The following is a 20,867-nucleotide window of genomic DNA, read 5'->3' as shown; positions in this document are numbered from 1 at the left end:
ATCCCCATGGGCCATCGGGCCCATCGACGTGTCCGTCATCCTTTTGGAAAATCGAGTACTTGGAAAGGCGAACGTGACCATATTTTGGAAATGGTTTTAGTTAGATAATTATAATTTTCTGCTCTATCATTTCTAAGTAAATATACGAAATAAAATTCCTATACTGTTACATTGTTGCTTCTTTCCTAGATGTGTTCCCGAGTGAAGTGTTACCAATTGCGAAAATTGTCGGTATCTTACTTTTAGGCGCTCATATTCGATAAAAATCGCAATTATGTTATGTAAAAGACAAGATATGCGAGTGTTCAGAAATTTCATGAAACGTACGAATAGTAGTAATAATGATATTTGACAAAGCCAAGGTCGAGTTTTTGGATATCAATGCTAATTTCCGAACAATGACAGCTATTACGAGGTATTTACTATTAATGGTCAAACAATGTGATATAGACCGACTGATAACTATTATATAAATATGAACGAGTCAACCAGAAAGCAAGTACTTTCGAGGAGCCGCTTCCTGTATTTTCGTCGCAAAGCCATACGAAAGAACACAGCTCGTCAATATGAGAGTTATACTGTCTTTATTCCTCACTTGCTTCCTGCTTGGATTCTTGGCCAGTATAGGCAATGGTCAGCTGGTAAGGTTTCTTTGAAATAGTTACTATAACGAAGACAATTACAAATTGTATTTCGAGATTTGTGTATTATTTCTATTTAATGCTGCTTAAGAACACTGTCATTGCGATATATTGATATTTCAGATTAGACAGGGCGTCCTTTCTACTGCACAAGGTAATGGTACCACTCTATTTAGTAAATAGGCAATAGGCAATAGGTAAAGCAATATATGTATCTTATTGATATTGTTGGATGTAACGTTTATTAGCTTGACGCATCTGAAACGTCGTTTTTTCAAAAATGTTCGCATTTTACGGATCGATACTATCTAACAACCTATGGTATTTTACAATGAATGTTAATCGAATCGAATGATTATTAATTTATCATAAGATTACGGATGCTTCTAAATATTAAAATTTAAATGTACAGAAATATACAGAAGCATATAGTATACGGGAATGTACTGAATATCCAGATAAACTGTCACAATAGTTATGAGACGTGCTACTATTTAGATACTACTCCTTTAATGATATTCGTAAAAATGTAAATTTAAGTAAACATCCAGCCAATTTATACGCTTTTGCGTATTACAAACTGCGAAAGCATCCGAATGGTTATGAACGATGATATTCGAACAGAGACATAGTTGGATTTTACCATTTTAATTAATAGGCAATAAATTAAGCAAGAGGAATGTTTTAAACGATTTTGCAGGAACCACTGGTAACTTAATACCCCAAGCCCCGACTCTCAACGATGCCCTCACTAGTATCCTTGGACCTCTTTTGAGTGGTAACTCTACCGGAGGTAATAGCTTTATCTCTGGCCCTTTAAATAGAGCCTTCTAATAAACTATCGAATTCTAATAAAAATTAAAAAGAAATTCCGAGCTTTTCGTAATCTTCGCCCCTTAATAATTTTAGTCCACTGTACACAATAAATTGTTTCATACATTTTAGTACGATTAACAAAATATTTCGGAAAACTAATGAAATCAAATTCTAACATAATAAGTTATCTTCTATCACGTGTAAATCGAAGCGTCGCTATCCGCCATTCATGATCTAACTATAATTAATCGTCAAGAGCTATATATACGTTTATGCTATTATAAATGAAATTTCACTCGAATACATTATTTTACCTTAGATATGAATAAAATCAAACAAATGCTATTAAGGATTTTACTATTATTTAATATTAAATACAAGATAAATAAGTTATTATTTGCAGTAGATATGAATAACGCTATTTACGATAATATTATTAAGGGGTGATAATATTAAAATAAAATTCAATTTCTCTTCATAATCAACTTTAAAGAAGTTATATAATAGACTTGGAAAGGTTTTCTCAACTAATACGTTCATATAATGTTAATGTAATGTTTCATGATTACATCTAGGAGGAAACAGCCTCACCGGTAGCCTGACTAAGCTCTTGACGGGTCTTCAAGAAGTGTCGATCGGTGACCTACTTGAAGGTATTTTGAATGGAAATCTTTCACAACTTCAGATACTACTTGGTCCTGTAATCGAACTCTTAGAAAGCTTACCTATAGTTGGTCCACTCATAATACTCCTATCTCAAGTATTGCGTGTAAGTTTCATATTATATTTCGTAATTTTCTTATAATCTTATTAAATAGTCGTTTTTAATATGTTATTCACTTTGATCATTCTTATTTTAATAAGCGAAAATGACGTATTTTCCTTAAACACGCGTATTCGTTAACAAATACGACATTGCCCACCAAGTGTTTGCAATATGTTTGCCAACCTTTTGTGGGTTTATTGCACACTAACACAAACTGTTCACAAACTGTTATTAAATCTGCCAAAATATTTTCTGTATGTACTTCAGTGTATTTCGTAACTTCGAACAATTACAATCGTCGATGAAATCGTCTTCGCAATTTACATCTTACAAAAATGGTCATTTTTATTGAAATAAAATATATAGGATGTAGGCATATACATATTTGTATATTATCATATATAAAACAATAAGAAAATGGTGAAAAAATACTTCGCAATGAAATCTTGTAGCGTTCTATTTCATTAAAAATGGCCTTTTTATCGAATGCAAGAAGAGTTTTACGAATGACTGTATGTGTCTTACGAATATGTTCACGAAAAATATGCAAAACGAACGACGATGAGATGTCGAATTATTCATAAACATCAGTGAGCAGGCACCTTAACCGTAATTTTTGTTTTTGCATGTTTCAGATTCCACTAACTCTTGTCGCAAGTATAGTCGCTTTATTACTCGAGCTCTTGTTGGTTCTCTTGAACATAACGAGAAGCACGAGTGGTTGATAATTGTCTTATACATTAGCATTCGTACAATTTAATTTGGATATGCATATTCATATATTATACGTGTTACAATAAAATGTGCATTTTGCGAAATAAAATTCTATCTCAAAAATGAAAAATGAACATTTTCTCACCCATTTTCCGTTCTAATATCTTCTTGAGGACAAGTCATCCAACATCGACCCTTTAATTCCTATAGCTCAGATCGTGATTGCGATATAAACTTCACCTTCTTCTACTTCTATCCGTATTTTAACACAAACGGCTTTATATTAAAATATGTACAAAGTGCTTTGGTTTCATTAATTTCAATAATAAACGATACAGTGGTACGCGAAAGTGTCCGAACACTTAGGCATAGAAACCTTCTATAAATATATATAAATATATAAAATATATATAAATATATTTTTTGTAATTTCATTGGTACTTTAATAATATCTATCATGATTATATTAGTGAAATCCTAAAAAAATTTGACAATAATACATATACAGAAGCTTCCAGATATTTATCACAAGCACACGTCATTTCGCACAAGTCACCAAAGTATTCGGAACAAATAATTATTTATTGTACAATACTAATAAGTCACAATGCTTTTGGCAAAGCCACGTTCAACACTAATGTTTAAAACTACTACGTATGAGTATGTATATTAATTTTTTACTAAGTGTACATTTGCAGTAAGTGTTGCGAATCCTCGACTAAAGAGCAACCGGTCAGGTCAAACCGATCGGTCGATATTACGCTCAAGGTGGAGGAGGTTTAATAGATCGAGTGTTAGAGTAATCTAGCACTGTATTTGCACTTGTTGTATAAAATTAAAGTGTGATGTTATGAACACGGCGGTGGTAAGATCTTGTTGGGAGTGAAGTATTTCACTCACACGGTACGATGTCTGATGATGAACTGTCCTCCTACGTTGCTGCTTCTCCCTACCAGCCGTTGTGTTTCGTCTGTCCATCGTGCCTTTTCGGCTGGGCTTTTGCCGGAGTTTTTTACCTGACCTCGGAGTCATTAGGTTTGCAGCTCGGGGAGGACATGTAATTCGGAATTTCCTAAAGAAGCGAGTGGGCCTGCCCGAACTCAAATTCCGCGCTCAAAATTCCGAAAATAGTAAGTAAGTTGTAACTTCTATATCAAATTTTATCAATAGTAATGAAATTTCCCAAAGTTTTCTATAATACACATAACGTGTTCAGAAAAATCTTGGTAAAAATAGTGATAACTATATAGGTGTTTTCGTGATCTACTATACGTATTGCGAAGAAATTTCACTTATGACGTCATTAATATAATTTTCGTCGATGATAGCTTTCGATCGTTGAATGATTTTTCTTTTGATATCGAATTATTCGATTGCAAATGAGCTTTCGAAGAAACACGTACGTACACGGTCGACGGCTGTTTGTGTGCCTTGTTCCTAGATCGTGAAGCAAATCGAAAGAGAAAGTAAGTGTCTGTCGTAAGAGCGTAAACCAACTTTATAACTGACTACAACGTAATGTGTTAGTCGCTGGATGACTGCGATACAAGGAACGTCCTATGCGATAAATCTTCAGTTCTGTTCTAATTATCTTCGTTTCGTACACGGTAAAACGATTTTCTGGCAAGAAGTAGAAGAAAAACCGCGTCGTGAGTATACTTCCGCAACAAAGTATCGTCACTTTCATTTAAGAAAGTGGAGTTGCTAGTGGCGAAGAAATTTTCTTTGCAGGACAACGATGTGGGGAAGTCTTGAAAAACGAAGAACCTTGAGATTTTGTATTTTGATCCTTGTCTGTCGGCTCGATTTATCGATGGGATTACCCGTGGAACAACCAACCAGATTCACCTTAAATACGGGAGATACGAATTCGAGAAATGTTGCTACAAGGCTAGTGTCTAATTACGCGCCAGGCAAGGTAAGTGCGTTTATAGTTTTTTAAAGGAATTTCACAAAGAAAGGTCACTGACCATTTTTAACATAGGGAGAGTTTCACATTCTTTGAATAAATTACTCAACTATAGTCTAGAATATATACACAAGTGAAAATGAGGAAGATATGTTGTATAGAGTTTTGCTGTAAACGTTTTATTATAAAATTATATGCAAATATTGAACACAAACTGAAATACAGATTTATTATAATAATTCATGCTATATTTTCAAACAGAAGTTTTAGTATTCTAAGCAATCACTGTTATTGATATTATCTATCAATCACTACGAATTATATTATGCCGCATGTTGGCATCATGCCAATGAGTATGATATCATCTATATCGCATAAGATTCATTTTTCGTATTGTTTAATTTAATTACAGCTTTATAATGAAGCGTTTAAAGCTATATTTTATATCGTTTACTGTTTGTTCTTATTTCTACTTGCACAGATTAGTAGCAGATTGCACAGATTGTCCTATATTTATTTATCCACCATAATTTTAATGCTACGAAAATAGTATGCGATAGTAGTAAGAACACTGGCGATATTCAAAGATTCGATTAAGATTACAAAATTTGGTATAGAATAGCGGTTAGGTCAAAATTGTGTTTCGGTTTTTGTAGGAGATTTTAGGCCGTGTCGCGGACGCGATAAGAATCGGCACAGGCAGATTTGTGAATTCCGTCACATTGGCCCGAAACATCATAGCCAGTCGGGCGCAGGTAATTGGCGCACTGACTTCGATACCGCATATCATCGATTTGTCTCCCATTCTTTATGGCTTAATAGGCTTTTTTAATACTACATCGACATAAAAATTCTATCAGTTTGTTCTCTAACTGCGCCACCAGGCGATCGATAATATTGTCGATATTTCTGTCAATAGTCCTCATTAAAAGTGCGATTTGTCAATAAATATCGACGATATTATTGATTGTTCGAGGGCACCCGAAAAAGAAAAAACTCATTTGTCTTAAACAATCAACATGAAATTTAATTAATAACCCTGAATTTGATATTATAATCGTCATTTATGATCGTCTCTTCGCCTATCTCATCTCTCTAATTATTGTTATTGAAACACACCCTCGATCCAGTTGCAATCTAATTTTCAGTACTCTGATCATTTCTCCTGACGAAAGGTTCGTCTAGATCTTTATAAAACTTGGGCCAGTAAATAATTCGTTTAAATATCGATAAAACTATCACTGTGTCTCGGAAAAGAGGGAAAAGCATAAGACATATACATCGAATAAATCGATTCATCTCTCAACAGAGGTTCACCATTTATCGTAAGGCTATCTTTTTCTAATCGCATGTGGCAATAACGAATAGCAAATCAACCTGACTGGAAGGAAAATCGAGGTTGAATCGCGCGTAGAACTCGTCTAATTAGCACGAGAATCGCGGTAATCAGTGAAATATGTCTTAGTATATAGGAAAATATCACTGGAACGTTCGCCTAACATTCATGCTATCATTAAACTCAAGGATTGAGAAATCGTAACAGTATTCTAGCAAGTATAAAATATTCAAACGATAAACACGCGTCATATCCTTTATGGAACAGGCTTTGGCCAGCGAGACACAGACCATGGCGACAGCGGTAGTGCAGAAATCGGTGGCCTTGAACTACGAACCAATATCCTCGGTAACGACCCAGTATCCGCCAGTTACGAACACTCGACCAAACGCGCGCGAAACTGTGAGACTGGAGAACGAAACTGTGCAAGGTTTCCTAGAGAAGCCAATTCCGAAACCTATCGCGAACGTTTTGGAATCTTTTCTGAATCCTACACCATTGGTCGATGGTATCAAGGAGGAGGAAAAATATGGAAACTCTGGAGACAAGTTTATCGGCATTGGTCGGACTCTGGTCGATGGATTCGAGAAGTTTAGCAATTTTCTGAACGGTGTCGTTGACGTACGTATATTTAAATGTAGAACATTAACCCTTTGACGGAGAAATATATTTAGAAAATAATTAAGATTTCTCGCGTTTTTTTATGTGGAATTAGAAAAACGTTTAACTTTCTACGGGGAATAAATATTAATAATTGCGGGTAACGATATATGAGAAATAAAAAGTATTAAGTTTGACGGTTTGATTGAACATGTAACGTAATAATTAGAGAAAACGTTAACTTCTTCTGAATAATAATATATCGATAATTATTTTTAGTTTCCACGCAAGACTGTCAAAACGAGTACCCAGGAAATCACAGACTTTTTAAATAAAATAGGAGCTCGTCTGGTCGGATTAGAGTAATGTAAATATCATAATTTATAAGATCGTCTTATTCGGTGTTCTAATTGTTTTTCTGTTATTCGAATAAACTTGTTTGTTTTTTTACTGTGTCGTTTTATGAAACACAAAGTGATTTTCTCGCCGGTTGATTAGAAAAACACGTTAGATAATGTTAACGTGCGATATGTATATTTATACTGTAGATATTTATGTAAATTCATATTTTTATGAATCCGCGTAATGACTTGAAAATGATTCACCTACTAAATACGTTAGCAAATATTTTTAGCTATTTCATGAATTCTGCGCGTGTTTACAGTTGTGAATTTCGCATAAAATCTATACATATTTGCAAGATGGTTACTAAAGATATCTGAAGCATATTGTCGCATAAATATATTATTTATTATTCGAACGATATAGGTACGTACAACGTAACGAACTTCGTGTCGAACATCTTGTAGCGTGATGCAATGTGAACGACTTTTGTAATATCGTAACAAGCTGCACTCGAAACCACGCTTCTTCAAAACAAATATTAGACCTCAAGTGCTGTTAAATTATCAACTACGCGATGATGTTGTATACGAACAAATACGGTAAAAACGTGAGACCAACACACCCGAGGATTTAAAGCTAAGCGAAAGGAAAATCTTAGAAATTGCAGGTTCCACGGGTGTGTCGATTCGATCTTAAACGATAACGAGTAAAAATAATGCTCACGTTCGCACAACCAGGCAGCTTTTTAACAAATAGAAAGTAATAAAATATTGACAAAAAAATCATCGAACATAGCCTCGCTGTACGAAACGTAATTTTGGTAATTTCTGCGTGCGATCAACGTGTTATCTCTAGTGAATAAACAGGTTCGCATGCAAGGTAACATAAAACAGTCGCATTCTACGATATAAAATTCTCTCACATACTAACGATCTAACGTTCTAATGATCGAAAGTCGATTAAAATGATGTGATAGTAGTCACTTGTCGGACCGTCCTCGACAGTATGTCGTCGTTATTCCTATAAATCGAAGGTATTTTGTTAGAAACTCGTCAAGCTGATCCTTTAGGAAAAGCAATCATTCATCGAAAGTAACGAGCCAAGTAACGGCGTATCTTGTGCATCTTTGAAGTCGCGCTCGTTTATTAACTCGTCCTATTATCTCTGTCGCGGATTAGCAGAAATTTCACGACCTTCGTAACGATCTTTAACGCTTACTGAGAGTCGTGATGATTCGCAGTGATCACTGGTCCTACTCAAATTCTACGCTAGAAAAGGAGTCTTTTTCGCCTCTTGGCATTACGGAATAACATCGAAGGCAACGAATGAAATTTACAGGGATCCATATCTCGCTCGAGGAGTAGCGCATGCGACAATCGAAATCTTCTTCAGACATTTCACGAAGAAGATCGTGATCATCGCGAATGTAACGTGTAATATATAATTGGTTGGATTCGATGGATCTTAGACACTGGTTTCGTCTAAGATCCATCTGAAATTCTAGGTGTTCGCAGTATCGTAGCTCTTGTACGTGTGGGATGATCTCTTGTGCCTGACAGTGCAGAACAAGATCATGCTGGCCACCTGTCCGAATAGCTGAAGGAAAGCCACAACAAGACCAACGGTTCCAACCACGTGAAGCCTAGTAACTAGCCACATTTGAATAGCTGTTGCGCAACCTTCTTGGTACCAATGTTCCTTGTTTCGTTCCCCAGGGCCAAGACGACCGCAATATCGTTCCCTCTGTATGCAACAGGAATCGGGTACGCGGTCTTCCGTCGGCCATGCGTCGATCCGGAACCAGTCGGTATAGTCTCGTACACCGCAGCAATGGAACTAAAATTGTGGCAGAAGATCAATGAAAAATTAGTGAGATTCGATGCAGTAAAGAGAAATTGAATAATGGTACGTACACCGGTCGTAATAAATATTGGTACGCTGTTATATCTATCGTACATACATATTACATATTAATTAATTAAGCTCAAATATCATTCAAATGTCATATCATTTAACAGTACTTTCATGCGACTACAAAAATTTGATACTGCGAAAGTGAAGCATAGAACCTGATAAGAAATGCTTCGTTGGTATGTGTCAATACTTTTTGCAACCACTGCAAATGTGGTTTTGAGAATAATACATATTTAGAATAGTTCCAATCTCGAGTCGTTAATCGTGGATGGTTTTAGCGTTAACGTAGACATACTTGGCTGTTCTCACCTCTGTGTGTATGTGGTCCCATATAGCAGGAAGAGTACCAGGTTCCCTGGTCAGATTATAATGTTTTTCAATACCGAAAAGAAGCTCGTCCTTCAAGCTCTTCGATAAATGTTCTCTAAAGATGAAGGCCAGAGTGCCCAACATGGATTCACCGAGGAACATCAGTATTACCAAAAAAAAGTACTACGAAGAGAGAAAAATTAGAAAATGAATATCAAAGCAAAGGTGATACCCGTCGGAAAGTGGACGAGGAACGAGAGTCTACGAACCGTGATTAACATGCATCTCGATTGAAACCATGCACCACAGCACCCGAAGAAGGCGATGACGAAGGTCACACATCCAGCGGCTAACAGCAACGAGTCAGCTGACGCGAAACTGTAGTGCGGCACCAAGGTCGTGTATCCGGAGTAAGCCAATCGTAGCCACAGGCCTGCACCCAAAATTCCACAAGCGCATAACTGTAAAAAATGTTAAACGAGTCAGAACGACATTCTGACCTGGATGCTCTCGACCATGACACGCATCTTTCTACGTCGATCATCCTCGTCGACTTTACATTTTTACATAAATTTCAAATTAACATATGACTCTAGAAATACCAAGATATGACCGTAAAGGTCATCTTGATCCAGATCAAAGATTACAAAATCGCTAGTCGTTATCTTCATTAACGAGTATCGAAATTGATCTTTTATGCAATTATATTGATTTTATATGCAATAGAAAAAATGCAGCGAATCTTACGAATATGCAGATAATTATTTTCTAGACGATTATTCTCCATACATTCTGAATTCAGAAAAAATGTCTCACAGCGAGAATCAAGAAGAAAATATCGTTGACAGAGCGGCTTCCTCCTGACGGTTCGACGCGCAATTATGCAGACGATATGATCGCGTGTGCTTCCGTATGAACGTTGCACGCTGTTGCGAAACCTCTTAAATCACGAGGTCGAATGTAAGTTCCAGCTATGCGTGCTCGTTCGACCTCAAACCGCTGTGTGTAACTTTCGATCCTGTCGTTTCTGACACCTTGGTAGTCGCTCTCGAAATCGGCAATCGATGAATTATGTAGAAGAGAAGGAAGATCGACGGAGGAATGTCGACGTTAGTGGTTTTCATGCTTGGTGAGAATCTCGATTATTCAGCGGGTATACATAATCGCAAGTAAAAAGTGGGTCGGCAACGAGAAAGCACGCTCGTCTTGTATTATAACGTTAATGAAACTCTAATGCAACCAGACGACCCAACAACGTTTCTTTTCACTGACGAGACATCGGTGTGTATCGTGGACAGCAATTGAAACGCCGCAGCTCGATTTACACGCGTATTTCCTTCCTTGTGCCGGTGGCCGTCTCGTGGTTACTGTCTCAAAGGGGAAATTGCCATCCTGGTCAGGTAAAACATAGTTTCTATATACACATATAGTGTACGTCTAGCTGACGTATTCGGTGACAGCGAGATTAGAAGGTATATTGACCTTTCCTGGGAAATTGTTACGGTTTAGTAATTCACTCTCCCTATGCTGCCCTCCAGGCGAGATTAAAGCCGTCGTTGTACCGAGTGAGGCCACCCGTCATTTACGATTTCTACCGTTCCTTTGTTCAACTGCCTCAATTTTAGCTCGTCGTCTGTAAATCTCCATCCCATTATATCTATCTGTAAACCTCTATCCCATTATACCTGCCTGTACCGCTCGAATGAATGGTGCGGCAACTTTATTACTACGCGGTTCAAAGCTACTATCATCCTGAATCAGACTTGTTTTCGCGCTTTCACAGTCTGCGTCTTTGTTGAGATTGACATTGTTATTTCGAACGATTAGAGATATCGAAATTGTATTCCCTCAAATGCTGTGTTCAGCTTTCATTCTATACAGTATTTTGTCATGTAGAGCATTATATTTAAGTGCAAATTGTAAACGTTCCAATATACGAACAGAACAGTCTACTATACGTGTATCACGCAATAATAGAATGTCTGCTAGTAGCAGATATCTGTTCCTGTTAGAAGTAATATTATCGTGATCTAAACAGCCAATGAAAATGACAAAGATGTGGCTTCTCACAAAGTAGCACTCGAGGCATTTCAAAATTGACTCCGATAGTTTCAAATATGAGAAGAACGGAGCTCCATAGAATTCTTTATGTCATCCTCAGGCACCAAAACAAACCAACGATCTTTTGAATCTCTATTTGAATAAATAAAACCTGGCATCGCAAAAGTGATCATTTTTATCTTCAATAGTTCGCAAGTGGAAGACTCTATTGCGCTTATGAACGGGGGTGTACTAAGATCGAGCCAAGTCCAGAGTCCAGATAGGTAAACTGGTTAAACAGAAACGTTGTCGGCAGAATACTCGTCCTCGCTGCGATATATGGAACCGGCGTAAATTAACATCAGCGTGGTAACAACGTGCCGCATTATCCAATATAGTTAAATTAGTTCGAACGAAGTAACTTACGCGTCGTTGCTCAGGATCGAGACGAAATCGACCGATGCTCGACCGACCCAATATCCCAGCCACGGTTCGTCGGCGAACAGCATCGCGGCCAACAGATCGTGGCCGCGTGGAATCAATGGACGAACGGACCAGTCGATCGAACGATTAAACTCCCCTCGATTTACGTCGTCCACGAAACGAGTACCGTTAAGTATCTCTCGTGGATGAAATGACCGTGCAGAGTCTCGATCGTCGACTGCTGATTAGCAAACCGACTGCGTGCCCGCGCGAAATTACAGACGCAATTTCAGCGCAGACGCCTGGAATCGTTCGAGTGTGCAATTAAGGACACGACATACGTAATGAGACCCGCGGAGCATTGAAACCTAGTACTTCTCGACTACACGACGGTACAGGAATTTAAGATGAGACGACGACGTTAAGGAAAATAGCGTGTGCCTGATATATAGGCCAATTGGGACGTGCCTCGATGTTGCGTACTAGGAACAATACTTTAATCTTTAATTTCAACCAGTTGTCAATTGTCTTAGGATATCTGATATATATGATATTTCACTATCTGACTTAGATTATGAACTTTTTTATAAAATTATTAATGTGTATCAAGAACGATACATAAAATACTATACGTCAAAATATTGCAAGCGACAGTCGGAAATATTGATACGTACGTCTATCTTTTATTGTCCTAACTTTTCACAAACTAACACGAGCATGCTAAAAGAACTAACAAAAATTAGTGTCCGATAAGTGAGATCATACAGTAGATATCTATCGACTTTAAGAAGTATAAACATTCCACCTTATTCGAAGTTTCCCTGTTCATTTCGAGCGCAAGTTTTCGAATTGAAATCTCCAATTTATTAATAGTATCTCGTTCATTAGGCTTCGGGAAGGTAATACGATTTTTACGACGTTCTTTATCGTAGAAATATCTGATGTACGTCTGTGTAAATCCAAATGTATCTCGACAGTAATGAAGAAACGTACAGCGACCGGTGTGCACAAGTTGAAAGATTTACAAGGAAAAGCCTCGTCGGACGAGCGTCTGCGAGCGTCTTCTCGGGTACCGTAAGTAAGTTCATAGCTCATAGAGCACGGTTCAACGTCCTATTTAAGAGTAGCGTACGGCGGGGACGAGCGATTTCAAGTGGCACAATAAATTCGAGAGCAGAGACAGAGTTCGTTGGAATGCACCGAGAATGACAATGCGCATCGATTTAATCGTATGCGTGGGCCGTTCCTCCTGTTTCTGTTCGCGGTCTTCTGCTCTACGTTGCGCAGCATCGGCACGAATAGCGATGGAAATTAACTTGGTCGATCGTGTTTCTGGGTTCGCGAACGTGACACGCTTACGGACGTGTTTGAACGGCGTTGTTTTCGCTTCGTGCGCCGTCTCGTCAGCGGAATCGCGAACAATATTTATTTTTAACTATGTAACGAAAAGAGAGAACGCTTTTATGAACGTGACGAACGATGACGATAGAATAGAATCGGATGTTGCATGCGGTAATTATAGTTCCATGAAATCTGAATAAATCCCGATGATGACGATCAGGCTATGAATGGAATATTACGTATTTATTACTTTGTATCAGGTTGGTGCATATAAATTTCCAAGTTTTTTAATGGAAACATCTCATCGATTATCGGGGTTTATTAGTACAAACTACTTCTTTAACCTTCGTAATATAAGTTATTTCAAAGAAAACTATAACAATTCCATTCCAAGAATATTTAGACTCGTAGAACCGACGATCCACACGAAGTTAAAGTAATAATTCAAATAGTCACTAGTTACTTGGTGGAAATATACAACGAGTCGTATGTGAATTACTTTGATTAGACGCACGAAGGATTGATGAAACTATGTTCAGGTTTTATTTGAGAAAACACGTTACAAGCACCAACTTATGTAAGTAATTTCTACTTGATGGATTAACAAAGACAGCAAGTGTTACGTACCCAAATGAGAACGTTGAGGGAGCAGAAAACGTGCCTGATGCACGTGTATCCTGTGCGGCCCATGCTTCGATCCCTCGCAAAGTCCTCGCGACGAAGGGATTGGCAGTGTTTCCTAGAAACACGAGGAATGCGATGATTCTCACCTGAGAACTGTCCCGAAGCAACTTTTACGTCGCTGACACCTGTTTCAAGGATTCAAAGAGACGAACCAGCAAAGACAATCGCGAAATCGAACATGCGAGCGTTTGGTTAGCGCGCCGCGAATTTTGATTGGGCTACGCACGTATTAGCATCGATCGGGTCGTTAGCATTCGTATTTGTTGGTCGTTAACAGCGCTCAGAAAACTTTCGCTGCTTACTCTCGCGTGAGTCACGATCGATCGGGATCTCGATTCGCAAACCACGCTCGATCGTGACCGGGTAAACGTTTCAAACGAAAGACGCGGGAAGATCGAACGACGAGGTTCGAGTCCGGCCAGGAACTGAGCATCGTTTTGGATTACCGGCAAACGCGTTTACCACCAACGAAACAGAGACGAGCAACAAGAAAGAGAAAAAGAAGAGGAATGGCAGGCGAAGATAAAGCTTTACGAGCACGGGCGACGATTACATATTCCTTGCGAAGTCTGACGGTTAATGCCCATGTTCTACTTATGTTAGTTTATTGCTGACTTGATACTCGATGTATGATGAATTCATTCTTTCAATGTTGATTAAAACGAGGATTTTTTCATTGGTGAATCATCGGTGAATGAATGGTGTGGATTTTACGTGTAGTATTTTTACGTACGGGTTTAATATATGAGATAGATTTTAAAACAGAGAATACGTTAATTGTCCATGTATCATCGTAACAGTTATAAATAGACTGCGGATGTTTATACGCTCGTAAGAAGTTTAATATAAAAAAATATGCAAAGTGTTCAAAATATCGAATGATACTTAGTGAATAAGGAATGCGAATGTAACTATCATTTAAATTTCACATCCAAAATTAGTTACTCTTTATAATATTTCACCAACTCGAAAGATTCTTATTTACGGCCTTCTTTAATTCTGTTTATGAAAATATGAAATTGCATAAATATCGGCAGTTTAGCTATAAATTTAAACACCTTATACCTTTTGATACGCTCGTATAACGTGCAGTTTCAGCTTGAAAGATTTAAATATGAGGAAAGGAAAAGAGAAATAGATCTTCGCTATCGGATATATCAACTTACAATCAACTTTCGCCGTCAAAGTTCTCATCCTTATCACACAACGATTTCAACTTTTCGGCATACTAGTCCCGAGTATTTTACATGAATTATCAACACGAAAAACACACGTGAATCAATTAATAGATCGTACCGGTTGACTGACCAGCCTGACCGGTTGTCAGGCGATCCTCATCGGACGAGGATCCGTTCCGGTGTGTTCGGAACCAGGTTGATACGATTGGCTGTGGCCCCTTCTGGGCCTTCTAGGTCCCCTAACGGGACACCCTGCCGACAGCCAGGCCTCTTACCTATACACAATCCCGATCACGATCGCGCGGGTCCACTTTGTGGTGGAGGTAACATCTATGGAAAGGTATGCTCACGCGAAGACGTCACTTTCCTACAAACGTCCACTGAGTAGCAACCGAGACGCTCAAGGTCGTCGGAAATCTGCGATCGTGTTTTCCTTTCGATGCCTGTCGCGTGATTGATATACGTAACCAATGCTTGCAAATGATCAAACGATATTTCTACTTTCGCAAATTAATACGTTAGCTGTTAGGCGAATTGTGTTTTACAGAACGATATATTTTCACATCAATGATACCGAAACGTTTTTACAAAATCTGATTGGCATAAGATTTTAAGCAGATCAAATCGAAATCACTGGTAATCTAATTTAAAATTCGAAATTTGAAAACAGATTATTTAACACTCTCGCTGTCATTGACGTATACGTTGTGACAATTCACAAATTACGTCGACAATGATGTTGTCTTTTTAATTGTGTTTACATTTTCACTGAATATTCATCACTGTCAATAGGAAAAGGAACTACATCGCAATTGTAATTGCATATTCGACATCGTTACTCATTGATTCTTGCCAGTTATTCAATTCAGATAATAACTCGTAACAAAGCGCGACAAAATTTCTGATAGAAAGAATATATTGTTCCTGGGAGACAAAAAATCAAATTTCAAATTCGACGGATTCCTATGAATCGTCGATAGTCCACGTGGTGTCCAGTGTTGATTACCATCGATTCTCGCAATATTCAACGTATTAACCGTCGTTAAAAATCGATTAGAAGCCATAAACCTGGTGCTTGCCGTTCGATTATTACGTTTGCAAAACTATGGAAATAAAAATCTCTATGGCGACATACCCTGGAAAGATACCCTGGAAAGGCAAGTTAGAATTGTAAAAGCACATAAAAGATTCCACTGAACAGGGTCACGGTATCAGAACTTGTGATCTCGGAACCATAGTGGCAGCATGTTTGACGCATTTTTTTCATCCATTAAACATAGCTCGTCGTGCGCACGTGTAAGTAATGGATCGAATAGCGCACGTCCTCGACCACTAAACAAAAGACCCGCGTCGCGATTTTCCTCTCGACACTTTGTTTTAATTAATGACAACGAGAAACTGATTTCCCTGCTAATTAGCAGTGACCGATTTCACTGATTTACCGGAGTTTCACCGGCCATTTTCATGCGATTGTGCGACACGCTAATACCGTTGAGAATAGTACAGACGATTTATCGAACTCTCTAATCTAGCACAAGAAACGTTGCATTTATCTACGCGTGACGGTAAACGATTTAACTGTACGAACATTGCGACGTGAATTTTTCATCTGCAAGCGTTCGACTGCGTTCCTTTGCACAGGTGAGGCGTTAGTCGAAGAACCGCGAAAAAAAGGGGGACCGTGACACAGCTTATCTCAAATGGTCGAGTGTGACATTAATTTCCCTCGGTTCACGGGTTCTGCGCGTCAAATCGCGCAAATGACGCGGCAAAATGGAATTCTCGCGCGTGTAGAATTGTGATGCATTGTTTACCGAGCGTTCCACGCGCGTAGAAGAAGGAACGCGTAATTTATGTTCACAGCGAGAATGAATTTCACGATCGTCGATTCGATTTGTCTTCTTGTCACCGGCGATGTGCATCTTAGTCTCCTGACTGTGCGTTTACAATGGTTTCGACTTGGACGACTGCCACCTTTCGTTATTCGCATAGTTTCGATAAAACGGAAAAATCCCCACTCCTCCCTCCTCGATTTGAATGTCGTTATCAGCATGGGATAATATTGATTCATCTTATCGCGTAACCGAACTCGTCGTGCAATACACGGTCCCGTTTGTTGCGAATGGCGCTCGTTAAATAAACGAGAATTAAAAACGAGTTCAGGGCTGGTTCGAGGTTTGCAGCGATAAATCCTAATATTCTTCGTAACCTGTATTCGAAATAACTGTTGCGAAACTCGTTTTTCGAAACAGGAAGAATTACAAATTTCCGATATTATAGGTACAGTTGGTAAATCTGAAATCTTCCTCTACGAAATTCACGACGAACGTCGTAAAAGAATTCGCTGTAGGTATCAGTTTACGAGAAGAAAGCACATCTGTGACGATAGAGTGACTTTTGTATATTTGAAGAATTTTCATAAATAAATAGCATCCTACTGGAAGGTCGTTTAAGATTTAAAAATCTAAAGGAACCAAGGATTAAACGATGAAAGATGATCAAATTATAAATTTCTGACTGTCGGGTAATCGTTCGAAAATACTATAGACATCATTACGATGTTACAGTAACATAGTCATGAGATTCGACAGACATTTTCGATATTAAAATCCCACGTTTATACGCATCGCGTCATTAAAGGTACGAACCTGACAAATCGTTCCGTTAAGTCATCCTTCCGACATCACAGCGTGAAAATTTGTCAAAGATAACGCGTTCGGTTGAGATTCGACGATAATTCTCGAAGAGCGGGGTTGATCTCGTACTTGAAATCAATTCGTACGAGCGAAATGGACCCGCAAACGCCGCGGCTAATGAACAACGAAGAGAGTGCGAGGGGGCGTAGGAACGGTCCCCCTTACCACGACTTCCTGTCAATTGCGGACAATTTGCGATCATCTATGACCCTCCCCGTTCGTCGCCCCGTCGACGTGAACGGTGTGGACGGTGCTTAAACCGTAAAAGTTAACGCGGCACGACTCTTTATCTGTCGTTCCCTTTTTCGCATGGTGCGCCGCTCTTTCTCGCTTTACATGATACGTGCCATCGACGACGGCCGCGCATTAACGCGTCCTACGCGGCTCACTTCCCACGTGACGTAACCGAGGAAAGGAACGACGAGCGCGTTGCGTTTCCAACACATCGCTCTATCACCAGCTCTATCTCTGTTCGTGCGTGCAATTTTTGCAACGAGGTTAGTGTCGATCGCGATCACTATGCTCGCTGCATCGAGGTTCGCGTTTTTCCGTGCTACGAACCACGGCAATTCGTGCTTTTCCAAATCGAGGCGTTTCAATTCGCTATACGTCACGCTTTCTTATTCGCAGATGAGTTTATTTCGCAGGTTTCCTACTGTTATGATATATTGTTAGATGTTTAAGCCGCAATGAGAACGTGTAATGGTTTAACCGAAACTTTACGTTGTGTATAATCGCTATTAAGATAGTAGGTGTAGCGCAGTTGTCGAATTATTTGAAACGAGGGGATCGTTAAAGAAAAAAGCGGCGCATCAATTACGGGAGGCGAAAGGAGAAACTGAGAGACCAGCGTCGTAATTCCTAATTTATTACGATGTGCTTGTTAATCGCGAAACGATATGCGTCCGCGTACACGCTTGTCCTCCCACGTGATACGGCGGAGGATCGAACAAAGGACCGCGTATAAGCGCCATCGTCGTTTCACATCCCCTAATCCTCCGCAACCTAATACGTGATCGGTTCCTCGAATGTAGGTTTATGTATATGAACGGGGAGGATTAAAACTTTTCTCCCTCGTAAAGTAGAGAAGAGATTTATGTTCCCACGAGGGTTCCGTATTTAGATTTTTAAACTTGTTAAGAGATATAAATCTTCATTTACATCACTTATAAGATGTCTCGCGTATATGTAATGAGAAAACGAACGAACGAATCGATCGAAATCGGAAGTGATCCTTCTCCATTGTTTTCCGCGGTAAATGACAAGTGGAAAGCTTCTAATTGGCGATTAAAGTGAGAAGAGATTTCCCACGAGCGCGAAAGAAAGCGGAAGATAACAGCGGAGGAGCGAAAAGTATCCAGTGACGATTGTTTCGGGAAGAGGAACATGGGAAGAGAAATCGACGTTCAGCCAGTTCGCACGATCGATTTCCTTGGTGGCGCGATTACATCGCGCGGATTATCGAAACGGTCTGCTGCGACATTTAATTAACGTTTCTAATCCCCGAGTGCGGAGAGGATTACGGTCCTTGATCTAGAAACTTGTTCTAATCGGGGATCATTAATAACAACGAAGGCTTTTGAACGTGTAGTTAACAACGCTGGCGCGCGTGTATCATCGGGACAACCATCGTTAAATTGGCTTCACATAATGATTTTCATTCTATAATAAGAACAGTAGTTTACAAATCTCATGAGAATGGTTGCGAAACTAAATTTCAGAAGTGTAATGATGTCAGACAGCAATTACCGAAGAAGATTATGTTTAAACGCGATAATCTCACGATTATCAAGCAATTAGGCTATAAACAAATTGAGATAGCGTGCCATGAACATCAGGTGGCAATTTCTGCATAACCGTGGGGCAGTGTCAGTTCGCTACTCGGTTAGAGAAAATTGTTTCTCATATAGTCGCTTAGGAGGAGAGACGTGGGGAGGTGCGACGAGAATAGTGTCATTGGACAATTCGCATTAGCATGATTATAAGAATCGTTTATAATCATTATTATGTAATGCATGATCTCGATTGCCTTACGTAACAAGCTTCACGCACGAAACTGCGTGTTTTGCCTTTTCACAAAAACGCTTGTTCCCTAACAAACTGTTTCTTAAAAGAAATTTTTTTTATAAAAATTTTATAGAAATTGCACGAGTTGATTCCACGATTTACATCATTGAGATATCAAAGTCCAACGAATGAATTCTACCATGCTTGTAGATGGTGTAGAAGCATTCCTTACCTAACGTAGAGTTCGCGACAAAATTTCTAAGAGCCTTGACGGGACTGCTAATTTTCTGCACGAAATGAGGCAAGAAGAATTTCATATAGAACCGGTTGTCTCGAGAGTTTGAGAATCAGCGTTCTAGAAACAGGAGGGAAGGAAGTCATAAATTTTATTTTCCATGAAAAATATCTTATTAAACGAGAAGAAACAATAGAGAGCGTATTAGCGTAGGAATTTTCCTGACTAGATTGCATAATGTTATCCGTGTGGAGTATGATGTCTCTCGCAAAAGATATCGTAAATGAAATGCGCCTTCTATGCGGAGACGCAGACTTTTTTTTAAAGTGCGTACCTCTGACTGAACGAGTCAATGGAACTCGTTAAACGTAGAATAAAAAAGTGAATCAGGGCAATAACACTTTACGATCATCGCGATTATTCAGCGGTCAGCGTCTTCTTTAATTTATGCCTGTCGTGCGAAATTCTGTAAAACGATACATTCATTCGGTCCCGCGAAACGGCGCGATTCTTACAGATAACATGTTAACTACTACGTTTACCACGATATAACAGTAAACCTGAAAAAAATGCCCGTTTTATTATTTATTTTCATGCACGGAATGGAATAAATATTACGGTAACAAGTTCAAGAGGGTTGCGCGTGAAGTTCAAAAAAACGGAAGTGTCGAGGGCCGGAAAGCGATACGAAACACGAAGAATACCACTTACAGGTGGGATGAAAGTGGGAATGGTCCAGTACTGCGTTGTTGACAGGACCTGTCACGAGCTCTTCGACACTGAATGAATCACGAAAGTTCATGGAAAGTGGAGTCAAAGGTCGGCTTGTGTTCGCGACAGGTTTCGAGTACTCGGATCGACTGCACGTCAGGAACGCGCACAACTCTCGCATATCCGTTCTCCATCGGGCATC

At 39.0% G+C, this 20,867-nt stretch overlaps 3 protein-coding genes across 4 annotated transcripts; 2 read left to right on the top strand and 1 right to left on the bottom strand.

The window, feature by feature from the left end:
- Window positions 1–489: 489 nt before the first annotated feature.
- On the top strand, window positions 490–3,067 carry LOC117206610. Its single transcript, XM_033446096.1, has 5 exons — window positions 490–641; window positions 765–795; window positions 1,342–1,434; window positions 2,033–2,226; window positions 2,859–3,067. The coding sequence occupies exons 1-5, from the start codon at window positions 567–569 to the stop codon at window positions 2,946–2,948; spliced, it is 483 nt and encodes a 160-aa protein (XP_033301987.1). The 5' UTR covers window positions 490–566; the 3' UTR covers window positions 2,949–3,067.
- A 1,275-nt stretch (window positions 3,068–4,342) lies between these two features.
- Window positions 4,343–7,202, top strand: LOC117206835. Its single transcript, XM_033446525.1, has 4 exons — window positions 4,343–4,586; window positions 4,669–4,855; window positions 6,450–6,803; window positions 7,062–7,202. The coding sequence occupies exons 2-4, from the start codon at window positions 4,676–4,678 to the stop codon at window positions 7,146–7,148; spliced, it is 621 nt and encodes a 206-aa protein (XP_033302416.1). The 5' UTR covers window positions 4,343–4,586; window positions 4,669–4,675; the 3' UTR covers window positions 7,149–7,202.
- A 308-nt stretch (window positions 7,203–7,510) lies between these two features.
- Window positions 7,511–20,838, bottom strand: LOC117206831 (tetraspanin-9). Of its 2 annotated transcripts, none has more exons than XM_033446519.1 (5): window positions 20,666–20,838; window positions 13,782–13,893; window positions 9,620–9,811; window positions 9,351–9,533; window positions 7,511–8,963 (listed from the first exon to the last, which is right to left on the bottom strand). In XM_033446519.1, the coding sequence occupies exons 2-5, from the start codon at window positions 13,842–13,844 to the stop codon at window positions 8,628–8,630; spliced, it is 774 nt and encodes a 257-aa protein (XP_033302410.1). In that variant the 5' UTR covers window positions 13,845–13,893; window positions 20,666–20,838; the 3' UTR covers window positions 7,511–8,627. The 2 variants fall into 2 exon arrangements, with proteins under 2 accessions (XP_033302410.1, XP_033302411.1); XM_033446520.1 differs by lacking the exon at window positions 20,666–20,838 and adding an exon at window positions 15,005–15,506.
- Window positions 20,839–20,867: the final 29 nt, after the last annotated feature.

This window comes from Bombus bifarius, unplaced genomic scaffold, assembly GCF_011952205.1.
Source record: "Bombus bifarius isolate JDL3187 unplaced genomic scaffold, Bbif_JDL3187 scf7180000008008, whole genome shotgun sequence".
Taxonomy (NCBI): Eukaryota; Metazoa; Arthropoda; class Insecta; order Hymenoptera; family Apidae; genus Bombus; species Bombus bifarius.
Note: the sequence above shows the minus strand (reverse complement) of the source record. Positions and strands in the feature narration are given on the sequence as shown.

What these genes read in the sequence shown, in the direction of transcription:
- LOC117206831 (XM_033446519.1), bottom strand. Translation starts at nt 13,844, where the DNA reads ATGGGCCGCACAGGATACACGTGCATCAGGCACGTTTTCTGCTCCCTC. An exon ending in CGAGATGCATGTTAATCACG is followed by an intron (nt 9,534 to 9,619) that starts GTTCGTAGACTC and finishes CTCTCTTCGTAG; the next exon opens with TACTTTTTTTTGGTAATACT. An exon ending in GGGACCACATACACACAGAG is followed by an intron (nt 8,964 to 9,350) that starts GTGAGAACAGCC and finishes CCACAATTTTAG; the next exon opens with TTCCATTGCTGCGGTGTACG.
- LOC117206835 (XM_033446525.1), top strand. Translation starts at nt 4,676, where the DNA reads ATGTGGGGAAGTCTTGAAAAACGAAGAACCTTGAGATTTTGTATTTTG. An exon ending in CTAATTACGCGCCAGGCAAG is followed by an intron (nt 4,856 to 6,449) that starts GTAAGTGCGTTT and finishes TTTATGGAACAG; the next exon opens with GCTTTGGCCAGCGAGACACA. An exon ending in TTCTGAACGGTGTCGTTGAC is followed by an intron (nt 6,804 to 7,061) that starts GTACGTATATTT and finishes AATTATTTTTAG; the next exon opens with TTTCCACGCAAGACTGTCAA.
- LOC117206610 (XM_033446096.1), top strand. Translation starts at nt 567, where the DNA reads ATGAGAGTTATACTGTCTTTATTCCTCACTTGCTTCCTGCTTGGATTC. An exon ending in GTATAGGCAATGGTCAGCTG is followed by an intron (nt 642 to 764) that starts GTAAGGTTTCTT and finishes TTGATATTTCAG; the next exon opens with ATTAGACAGGGCGTCCTTTC. An exon ending in TCCTATCTCAAGTATTGCGT is followed by an intron (nt 2,227 to 2,858) that starts GTAAGTTTCATA and finishes TGCATGTTTCAG; the next exon opens with ATTCCACTAACTCTTGTCGC.